The 11,266-nt window shown below is 55.1% G+C and overlaps 2 protein-coding genes across 2 annotated transcripts in view; one reads left to right on the forward strand and one right to left on the reverse strand.

The window, feature by feature from the left end:
• Nucleotides 1–8,548, reverse strand: part of SAMD14 (sterile alpha motif domain containing 14) — an 11,110-nt gene extending 2,562 nt beyond the window's left edge. Inside the window, exons 1-8 of the mRNA XM_024743099.1 lie at nucleotides 8,506–8,548; nucleotides 3,905–4,071; nucleotides 3,184–3,472; nucleotides 2,372–2,459; nucleotides 2,205–2,279; nucleotides 1,939–2,098; nucleotides 611–730; nucleotides 368–523 (exon numbers count right to left, since the gene is read on the reverse strand). Of these exons, the coding sequence (XP_024598867.1) occupies nucleotides 368–523; nucleotides 611–730; nucleotides 1,939–2,098; nucleotides 2,205–2,279; nucleotides 2,372–2,459; nucleotides 3,184–3,472; nucleotides 3,905–4,071; nucleotides 8,506–8,548 (1,098 nt within the window). The remainder of the gene's footprint in view (nucleotides 1–367; nucleotides 524–610; nucleotides 731–1,938; nucleotides 2,099–2,204; nucleotides 2,280–2,371; nucleotides 2,460–3,183; nucleotides 3,473–3,904; nucleotides 4,072–8,505) is intronic.
• PDK2 (pyruvate dehydrogenase kinase 2) overlaps nucleotides 1–8,609 on the forward strand; it is a 27,815-nt gene extending 19,206 nt beyond the window's left edge. The window contains exon 11 of the mRNA XM_024743065.1: nucleotides 8,524–8,609. Within this exon, the coding sequence (XP_024598833.1) occupies nucleotides 8,524–8,550 (27 nt within the window). The 3' untranslated portion in view covers nucleotides 8,551–8,609. The remainder of the gene's footprint in view (nucleotides 1–8,523) is intronic.
• The last annotated feature ends 2,657 nt before the right edge of the window (nucleotides 8,610–11,266 follow it).

The following is an 11,266-nucleotide window of genomic DNA, read 5'->3' on the forward strand; positions in this document are numbered from 1 at the left end:
CCCCCCACCCCACCCCCACTCCTTCCCTCCCACAACCACCAGCCTCCAAGATTCTTAGTCTTGGGAGACTAAGACTCCAAGAATCAGGTGAGATGACCAGGGGAGACTGATTAGAGCGAAGAGTCCGATAGGATAGTCCTCAAGGTCAGAGGTCAACCTGGAGACTTGGGCTGGAGCTTGAAGGTCAAACTGAGGAATTGGGCTGGAGTCAGACTGGGAACCCATACTAGAGAGCAACGATCGGGCCGGGGATCTTGCCTAAAGGTCAGAGGCCAGGGCGGTGGTCTTAAAGGGAGTGGAAAGGTCCCTAATTCTTGAAGGTTGCCTCAGGCTCTGGCTGGGTCGTGGTCCTTCTCCTCTGACCCACCTTCAGTTTGCTTCCATCCAGCTGCAGTAGCTGCGGCCCATCCACCTGCCTCGCAGCAAACTCCGCGGCATACTGCTCCAGGTTGAGGCTGTGCAGCCACTGGCCCACCTGCTGACTGGTCCAGTGGTAGATGGTGGGGAGAGGTTCATCCAGAAACTGGGGCGGAGACCAAGGAGCGTGAGGGGGGAAGGCGTGGCCCGTGGCCCGCACCCTTGGCTGCGTCAGACGTCAGGGCCTGCTTACCTCATCCGAAGACTGGGACAGTGTGTGGTAGGGGTAGGAACACTTGCCCGCCTGCCGGGGACCGCTTGGAATCTTGGGGCTGCTGCTGGGGGGTGTGGAGTCATCGCTCAGAGTGGATTCCTAGACAGGAGGGGGGCAGGCCGCTGAGGAGAGAGCTCACCTCCAAGCGCAAGGCAGTCACCCCCGACCCTCCAGCCCCATCCAGAGGAAGCTGAAGCCCAGGGCTGAGCACCAGGAGTCGCTCAGGGCCCTCGTAGTGAACCAGGAGCTAGGCGGCCACCCAGGGCGCGGTGACTCGTGCGAGGCATCGCATCTGAGGCCTCTGGGAGGACGTGGGGCTAGAACTGAGCCAGGCGGAGTAGTTAGCAGGAATGGAGGAGGTCAGACTGGTGTCGCTTTCTAGACAGCTGACTGGGATTCCCTCGCGCTGGGTTGGACGTCTCTGCCTTGTGCCTCCCCAGCATGGCCTCTAGCACCCTGGCTCGTAAAAACCTGGTTAGATGTCTTTGTCCTCGCTGGACTGTGAGCTCTGTGAGGGCCTGGGCTGTGTCTATTCACCAGGGCCCAGCACGAGGGAAGGAAGAAAGGGAGGGACCCCTTCTCCCCTGAATTTCCGGTTTTCTGATCTCCTCTGACCCGGCTGCATGTAAGGAACAGAATCAGAATCACAGAACAGTCACAGGGCTGGGAGTCACAGCGCCTGGCCCCTAAATCCAACTGAGTCTGTAGGCACGTCCCTTCAGTCTGGGCTTGCATCTGCTCATCTGTACAATGGCGGTGAGTGTGTCTGCCTTCCCTACTTCACTGAGCCTTTCTGGGAGTAAAGCAGAAACATGCACTCGGAGCTTTGTAGACTGCGGAGTCCTGGTGAACGTAAACAGGTGCTCATCCTTGCTTCTGCTACTCGGTCTCACTTCTCCCACAGGGCTGTGTACCTTCTGAGCACTAGCTAGGTTGGGGTCCTGTTCATCTCTGCTTCCCCCAAGCATCACCACACCACACACGTAGCCCAGCTCCTAGGACAGGACATGGGGCCAGAACTGAGCCAGGCAGAAGAGCTAGCAGGGATAGAGGAGCCCTCAGGCCGGGTGTGTACTAGGGGACCGTGGAGGCAGCAATGAACGAATCAATGAAGGAGCCGCTCAGCATATAAACAAGTGAATGCCTGAACTCAGAAACTGGATGAATTAATGGATCACTGAATGGCTCCATGGACAGACAGATGGACCCCAGGAATGCCTGGATCCCAGCCCAAGCCAGGGTGAAGTATGTCTTCACGTCACCTGAGTCTGGGGGCCAGTATGGGAGCCAGAGGGCCACAGACTCACCTGAGAAGCTGACTTCTTAGGGCTGAAGCGCTCGTGTTTAGGGGAGCAGGCCGGGGAGGTGGTGCTGCCAGAACACGCCGAGCCCTTGCCACTGTCTGTGAACCAGGAAAAGGGCAGGAACGGGGAGCCCCCTGACCTGCCGGACCCCTCCACCGACTCCCTGTGGAGAGAGTGCCCTGCATGAGTGTGGGCACCAAGGCAAGGGCTGGGGCCCACAGGGAGCTGGGGGCAAAAGCTGTGGCTGAGGGGCTGTGGGTACCTCTTACCTGCTGCCCATGGACAGACGGTTGCTGCCCTTCTCCTTCCGGCTCTTGCTAGTGGATGCTCGGCGTAAGGTGACCCTGTGGGGGGGGGGCAAGGGGGAGTGGGACAGTGCCGCCCACTACGCTACCCCCATCCCCAAGCCTTCGTTCTCGGCCCCGCTTCCACTCACCCCAGGTCCAGGAACTTTCGGCGAGTCTTCTTATCCAGGCCAATGGTAGGGCTGGCGGGCTCAGGTGGGCTGGCATCCCGGCTGTCATCTTTTGTGGAAGAGAAGGAAGGAAATAGCCTGTGTGGTGGCTTGTCTGCCTCTTCCAGCTGCCAGTGAGGTGGTAGGAATTCTCTCGACTTAGAATCAGGCAACCCGGCTCTGGTGCCCTTCACTAGCTGTGTGACCTAGGACAAGTCGCTACCTTCTGAGCTTCCTGCATCTCAAATACGGGGATAATGACACTGCCTATTTCATGAGACCTAATAAGATGTTGACGAAAGCCTTATACAAACCATAAACCACGCTGAAAAAGCAGGGACCACTGCTGTTTACTGTTAATTTTATCTTGTCCAACTTGTAGCCAACCTTCTAATCTTGGCTCACATGTCACTTCCTCAGAGAAGCCTTCCAGGATGCTCCCAACTGCTCCCAGGATGCTTTCACGCTGATATATGCTCTCCCGCCCCGCGCACTGTTTTCTCACATAGCACTTAATACACCTTGTAACTATACGTTTAATCAATGGATGATTTGGTTGCTTCTCCTCGAACCTATAAGCCCCGTGAGGACGAGAACTGCATCTGCTTGCTCTTGTGTGTGTGTCAGTGCCCAGCAGTGCCTGGCACATATTGAGGCGCTTGGGAAATGAGTGAAAGAACCGTGGTCTTTATTCCCCACCTGCCCCAGCCACCCTGCCCCTCGGATCCCGCCACGCACTTCGGCGCCCAAGGGACCTCTTGCCAGCAGGGGGCGCCGCGCCGACCGCCGCTCACCTTCGCTGTGCGGCTCGGCGCGGGGATGGCGGCGCACGAAGCTGGGCGAGCTGTCGGACGAGGGCGCGGAGCGCGGCGGCGAGCAGGAGGCGGCGGCCAGGCCCTCGTGCGAGGCGGCGTTGTGCAGGGGCCTGTAGCGTGCGAGCGGCGAGGGCGGCGGCTCGTCCTCGTCCAGGCTGCGCCGCAACCCCGGGGGCTCCAGGCAGAAGGAGCTCCCGGCTGGGGACCCCGGGCCCGAGTGCAGAGGTGAGCGCAGCCGGTGCAGGGGGCTCCCGCAGCCATCGGTCACCTGGGGAAGGGGCAGCCGCTCACCGCCAACCCTCCTCCCCTCTTCCCGGAGGGGAGCCCGGGCTCCTAGGTCCTTCCGGGACTTGGAGGGAGGGTTTCCTCGTGTCTTGGGCCGAGAGGTGGCTGGGCAGCGAGAGGTGGGAAATGGGACTTCCGGTCACATAGGCTGGGGCTGGATCCCGCCTCCTTCACTTACTAACTGTGTGACTTTGTTAGTGAACCTCTCAGGGCCTCAATTTCCTCGTCTGGAAGATGGGGATAATACCTTCCTTGAAAGGATGAGGTGAGCCAGAATTGAACTGCAGCTAGTATCTGTTAACCTTATTATGTCAGAAGTCTAGGGGTGTGGTTTCCCTGGAAGAGTGGTTTGGAGGGATCATCCAGGAGCAAGAAGGGTGGGTGGGGTATGTGCGATTGGGTGGATTGCCCCAACCTTGCCTGCGGGCCCATCGGAGCCTTCACCATCCTCCGCTGAGCTGGCACTGTCCCGAAGCCTCGAGCGGGAGGGCCTGTGTCTCCGGCCCTTGGCCAGTAGTTGGGCTCGGGCCTTGTGTAAACTGCTGTCCAGTCTGACGGTCTCTGGCACAGCCAAGTCCAGGTCTGCAAACCGGGGAAGAGGGGCAGAGACCAGACACATGAGGACAGCAATCCCGGAGGCCCACCTCAAGTGGCCACCTGTACTCACACCCAGGCATTCAACAAACGTCTCCAAGCGCAGGGCACTGATAGTCCTATGAGATGGAGAGCTGGGTCTTTCACAGTCTCGCAGGGAGCTGGACATATCAGCTCATACAGTGTGTGATGGAACCTCTCACAGGCACAGAGGACAGGATGGCTCTGTTTGGATGGGTTGGAGGAGGAAACACCAAAGCTGGGTCTTAAGGTCTGGATGGGAGTTTACAAGAGAGGAGGTTGGCAAAACTAGTATATGCAATGCTGGGAGGAAGGGAAGCTGGGGGCGGGCACCTCCAGGGCAATGGGAGGGCAGGTTTGTGGAGGGAAGGACTGGAGGATGAGGCCGGAGAGAGCATGGTTGTAACTGCTACCACTGAAGAAGTGCCAACTACACGCCAGAACATACATACAACACCTTGTCTACCTAGAACAACCCGCAGGCTAGGGACAGCTGTTACGGACATTTCACAGCTAAGCAAACTGAGGATCAGAGAGGTTAGGTCTCTTGACTGAGGCCAGCAGCTAGCAATGGTCTGGGATTTGAGCCTGGCTAGTCTAGCTCCAGAGATTGGCCCTGCCGGGGACACCGGCTTGCTGTGCCATGCTCAAGGTCACACTCAGAGACAGCACTGCTGAGCATCTAGAGGGCTCACAGTTAACTGGAGCAGAGGGACCCCCAAAAGCCAGCGGCGGTGGCAGAGAGGAAAGCCTACAGATCCCTGAAGCCTGTCTCTCCCGTCCTGGGGTTCATGGCCCAGGGCTAGGTCCTGGGTGAGGACATGGCGGAAGAGTAGGCAAACCCAACAGATTATGCGTAGACCCTCCTGCTCCAAGTTTCACTTTCCATTTGCTCCACCAGAGAACGCAGCCTTCACTCTGCAGTGACCCTGAGCTTCTCCAGGCAGAGAAGGTTCTTCCCAGACCTCGGCATGGGTTAATACCTTTCTTCACCACTCCACCCCTAATGATCTCAGGGACCCCATCCCATCACTCAAGGCCCTGCCTTGCCTGCTCCTCTTTCCCTTGTCTGCAGACGCCCCCTAAGCCACCCCAGTGGCTGAACTACTACCTATACCTATTTCCAACTCTGACCCCTCCCCTGAATTCCAAGTCTGGGCACCTCAGCACCTGCCAGGGAACTTACCATGTCAGAATCACCCAGGGACCTCAAACTCAACCCATCAAACGAACCCACCACCTTGCCTCAAACTGGTTCTCTGTCCCTGGCTCACTGAAAGGCCCCACTGTCCACCCAGTCACTGCTCTCAGACCCAGTTGGTAATTCATGTGTCCAGCTGCCTACTTGACACCTCCACTTGGATGTCCAATGGGCATCTTCAACGTATATGTCACAATTGGACTCCTGACCTCCCTACCCCCTAAGCTGCCCGGTCTGCCCAGCTCAGTGAATGGCGTCTCCATCCTTGCAGCTTCTCAGGCCAAACCCCTGGAGTCACCCGTGATTCCTCCCTCTCCCTCTCAGCCTGCAAACTGATCCATCCACAATTCCTGTTAGCTCTACTTTGGAAATATATCTAGACATGCTGAAATATTTATGGTGAAATGACATGATGTTTTGGGTTAGGTTCAAAATAATCCAGGAGACTAGGAGTGGAGAGTGGAAGGGGATGTAGATGAAACAAGACTGTCCATGAGTTGATGATGGTTGAGGTTGAGAGATGAGTACGTAAGCGTATGATGGGGTACATTGTGCTAGTCTCTCTACTTTTGACTTCCCACAGTAAGATATTGTGTATATGTGTCTGTATATACACGCACTTACATACATGTATACATGTGAGGAGAAGGAGGAGGGGAGAGGAAAGGAGAGGGAGAACACACAGCATTCCTGGTCTAGGTCACTACTACCTCTTGCCTCCATTATTACAGATCATCCCGGCTGGTCTTCCCTCCTCCTCCCTTTCCCATTTACGGTCTGATTTCAACCCAGCAGCCAGAGTGATCCTGATAAAACATGTCAGCCCAGGTCACGCCTCCCTCCGCTCAGAACCCTCCAGTGACTTCCATCTCTCACAGAGTAAGAAGCCGAGTTCTTACCACGGCCTCCAGACGCAGGCAGCTCAGCGACTCTCTCCCTCTTCTTCCCTCTGCTCCAGCCACCCTGGCCTCCTGGCTCTTCCTTACACCAGCTATTCTGCACCTCAGGGCCTTTGCACTTCCTCTTCCCTTTCCTGCAAGGCTCTTGCCACAGATCTCTGCACAGTTCTCTCTCTCACCTCCTTCAAGTCTCTGCTTAAATGCTTTCTCTCACTGAGAGACCACCCAATTTAGAATAACCCCCCAAACCCCCACTGCTAAATTTTTTCCTATATCATTTGTCATTCTCTGGCATACCATATATTTTACTAATTTAGTTTATTGTCTCTCTCCACCCATTAAAACGTCAGCTCCTAAACGTCATTTGTACTAACACAGGCATAGAATAGTGTGTGTGTGACGTGTGTGAGACAGTGAATGTGTATATGAGTGTTCTAAGTGTTTTACAGTTACTAGCTCGTTTAAACCTCCCCACAACCCAAGGAGGAAGCGACTCCAAGAATCCCCAGGGCAGCCTTAATTTGCCTGAGGGTATAGGGCTGGTGAAGAGCAGGCCAGGGTTATAGGCCTTCGGGCTCCAGCGGCTCAGTGTGTAACTACCAAGCCCTCTCTACGTCCTCTGAGGCAGAGATGGGAGTGACTTGTGAGTCCAACCCCTCACTTTACAGGCCCTTACTTTCCTTGGAGAGGAAAGTTTGGCCCAGGGTGCAGAGGGAGTTAAGGACAGTAGGCAGGGCTCCTGGAAGGGAGCTCATGAGCCTCCTCGACCAGTCCAGCGCGCAGCTGGTGTCCAGCCGCCCTGGGCCATGGAGAAGGGCTCTCTGCACCTGAATCTGGGCCACATCAAAACCATGGTCATCTTACCGTGGAGGGTCTAGGGAGCAAAGGAACTCCTAAGGGGCTTGGGGCTTTTTGAGGCAAGGTGGGGCCAGCCTCTCCTCTGGTCCCTTACTCTACCAGGCCCTCATCACCTTGTCCATCCCTCCCACCATCTTGCTCTCCCTCTCCCTCACTCCCTGGGAGTTAGCCCGGCCCTGGGCAGTGGGAAGTCATGAATATTTCATCGCCTTTCTCTTCAGGAAAGCCGCCAGGCAGGCAGCTACCTCAGCAGGTCAGGGAGAAGGAAAACAGGAAGGGTGGGGGGTGGGGGAGCGGAGGCCAAAAAGCCCAAGGAACGGGGAGCTCGCCTCTGCCAGGCCAGGGGTCAGGCTGGGCCTGCGTGGGGATGGAGAGACTCAGAGTCTGAGGCCCAGAGACAGTTCGAGGCTGGGGGCGTCCCCGAGGCAAAGCCTGCATGCACAGGCCCCAGGGAGGCCAGGCCGGGAAGCAGTTCCCCAGGAGCCAGGAGGCAGCAGTTCCGGCGGGCGGCGTTGGCATTGCCAGGGCCTGTGGCAGCCACAGGGGAGAGAGAGGTGAGCGGGGAAGTGGGAGGAGGAGAGGGCAAGGAAGGTAGAGATGAGAGGCAGGGGTGGAGAAACCGGAGGCCCTGTGGCATTCCACAGCTAGGAACCCCTCCCAGCTGAGAGTCCTGAGGGCTGCATACGCCAGCTTTCTGCCTCCACGGCGCCCTCCACGTTCCTCCACCGAACCCAGCTGGTAAACAGCCTTTCCACCCCAGTGCATGCTGGGAACTGTGCCCCGTCAGTGGTCTTTCTCTAATCCACACAATAGAAAGGCTGCAGGGGGTAAATGATGGGGTGGGGGCGTGTCCATGCACCCCAGTGAGAACACAGGGGGGTCGGTCTGGGGGTGTAGATGCTGAGTGTGTGTTATGCATTTTTGATTTCCCTGCACATCCATGCAGATGAGGTCCCTTATTTATGCAGCTCGGAGGTAACCTGTGTCACCTGCGCTGGGGAATACTGGTGTACATACAGCACAGTGGCTGCCAGCAGGGAGTTAGGCAGTCTGGAGTTTTAGTCCCAGCTCTGCCACTAACTTGCAGTGTGATCTTTAAAGCAAGTCACTTCTGTGCTCCCTGTCCTGGGCTTAGGACAGGTGGGCACGTTCCTTAGCCTTGTTGTGAGGGTTAAATGATACGGTGCATGTGAAATGGGAGTGCTAGCCTAGCACCTGGCATGAGACAAGCGCTTGATAAATGGGGACCCTTATTATCATCGTTGTTGTAATTGGATATCTACTCAGATAATGGTGACAAAAAATCAGGCTGTAGAGCCAAAATACACACACACACACACACACACACACACACACACACACACACAGACACTGAAGTTACCAGGACTCCTCTTCCCCAAGGCCCGATAGCCTTGGCTAGAGATAGAGCCAAACAGAACTTACCGAAAACCTCATCCGCAGGTTCTCGGAGCTTTGAAGAAGCCATGACTCAAGAGAGCTGGGAGGACAAGAGGAGAAAGAGGAAAAAAAAAGACCATGGATAAGAGGTTCAGGTTGGTGCAGGCAAGGGAGCTGCCAATGGCTACCTGCTCCTAGCCTTCTGGCCCTCACCTCTCCTTACAACTCTTTCTCTGGCCCCTGAAAGAGAAATCATCTGAACCACAGCCCAGATTGTTGGGGCGGGCAGGAGGTAGAAGCAAGTCCAGGGTATCGACACAGGCCGTCCTGCAGCCCTGGTCCAAGCTGATTTGCTGAGTGCCTCCACACGGGTCACTGAACTTCTCTCCCCGTCACTGTCTTGGGCCCTTCCGTCATTAGCATTCCCTAAAAGCTTTTAATCATCAAAAGCTGTCCAATATCGAATCTGGGAGAAATCTTGGAGACTATTAAATCCAATCCTCTCATTCTACAAATAAAGAGACAGGAGAATGACTGATCTAAGATCGCATAAGTTAATGGCAAGATCAAAATGAGAACCCAGGTTCTTCCATCCACCCACCTACTTACGTCCCTACTTATCCATGCATCTACTTGCCTATTCACCGTCCACTCATTCACCCATCCATCATCTGTCCAAACATCTATCTTTCCAGCCACCCATCCATCCACCATCCGCCCTGTCCAACCATCCACCCATTTTTACATCCGTCAATTTATACCATCCACCCATCCATCTTCCTATCCATCACCCAGTCCTGCCTCCCCCAACTCTCACCACCCATCTTCCTGAACATGAGCTGTTCAGGAAGCTGGCATCATCAACAGGGCCACTGTTCTTGACAGAGTCACAGTTCTCACAGTTCAAGACAGACTCACAGATGCAGAAGGGTATAAAGAGTACCCATAGCAGGACAGCGTAGAGCTAAATCTCTGTGATGCATCAAATATGTTCCGGGAAGAAATATGGATGGATGGGGGTTTGGTTTTGTTTGTGGGAAGTAAGAAAGGAAGGGCAGGTGGGAAAGCAGGATATACGTAGCCGGAACAATTTGGGCAGGCTTCCTAGCAGATGTAGGATTGCAGCATCCCTAAACCAAAGCCTGGGTGTCAGAGAAGCAGGGGAATACCAGATGAGGGGAGAAGGAGGAAGCTCAGGGCCAGGGCCATGCTGCATGCCTGGGACGTGATCTCCAATTACTTCTAACACTCAGGTCCCCATGAGAAGGGCAGAGCACTGCATTAGACCACCCATTTGACAGGTGTAGGAAAGCTACCTCATGCCTGCTTGGTCTTTTCCGATTCTCCTCTTCTGTTATTACATAGATTCATCTCACTGTGAACTGTCCAGGCTTGGGATTCTTAGTATCCCCACTTTACAGATGGGAAAACTGAGATGCAGGAGATAAGAGGCAGAACTCGACCATGACCACAGGCTCCTGCCCCTCAGCTCTATCCTGAGTGGTGATCTGCAGTTTTGGAACCTGCTCATGAGGAAAGAACACTGCTGGGAGAAGGGACAGGGGTAGAGGTAAGGGAGCTGATCCATACTCGCTAGGACCGGATACGCTTCAAAGCTACCTCCACCCCAGGCTCTGTGGATGCTTGGGGCTGCAAGCAGGAAATGAGGTATGAGAAGGAGCCAGGGATGTGGGCCCTCCAGGAACCCTCCTGCCACTCTTCAACCCTGGGTGCTAGCAACAGAGAAGTTCTAGAACCTCTCTTCCTGTCCTGAAGGGGTAGATGGGAAGAGAGGCTGCCCCTAAGAATGAACTAAATTCCCTCCTTCAATCGCAAAGCTCATCTGACCAGGACCTAGCTGCCACCTCCTCCAGAAAGCTGTCCTAGATAGCCCTCACTCCTCTCATTTGTCTATATAATTTCTAAATCCACTCTTCCCCACTACTAGGAAATGAGTAATTTTTCATGCTTCATTGATTCCCTAACTGGGTCATATCTCTGCCACATCAGATGGGAGCTCCTGAGGAGAAGGGGCAGTATTCCCCATCAGAAGAGGGAATCTCTGAAGATAAGAACTGCCTCTCCCATCAGAATGGAGGTTCCCTGAGGGTGCTTCGTCTCTTAGACCACCTGAGAATGGAGAGCCCATGTGCTCTTTATTCAAGGTCCCAGTTTAGGGTGGAGACCCTCTTGTGGATGCCATCCTCTTTCAGGTACGCTCTGGGGTGGGCTGGGGCCTCCAGCTCACATCAGCGCCGAATGAATTCTGATTCAGCACAAACCGCTTTCTTCAACAACTAACTCCCTGGGGTGTGTAGGGGGGACCCTCCCTACGCTGTCCCTTGGGGGACTCTGGGAAGCATGACATCAGAATGTCACCAGGCTCTTCCCACCCCCCCTTCTAACACTGAACCTTGGAAAATTAGACATCCCCCCCATTTACACTCCTACAACATTACACTCATACACACCCACCCCCACACACACACACCCACGCCACACTCATACATGCACATCCAAACCAGGTAACCACTACAAGGTGGAAATGAACCTGTTCTCTGGATGCAGTCTGGGCTCTGACTCTACCAGGCCACTCCTTCCTCCCAAAACTTCCCAATTCCCGGAGGAAGAACACCAATAACTTTTGAGCCTTCCCTGTGAGAAAGGGAGGCGGTGAACGCTAAGTTTCCTGGGACCCAGGGAAAGGAGAAAGACAAAGAAAGGGTGCACAAGCCCTGGAGAGGAAATGGGGAGCAGGACAGAGACAAGTTGGTGGAGAGTCAGTCTACAGAGCTGCAGAGAAGAG

This window comes from Neophocaena asiaeorientalis, unplaced genomic scaffold, assembly GCF_003031525.2.
Source record: "Neophocaena asiaeorientalis asiaeorientalis breed wild unplaced genomic scaffold, Neophocaena_asiaeorientalis_V1.1 scaffold1, whole genome shotgun sequence".
Taxonomy (NCBI): Eukaryota; Metazoa; Chordata; class Mammalia; order Artiodactyla; family Phocoenidae; genus Neophocaena; species Neophocaena asiaeorientalis.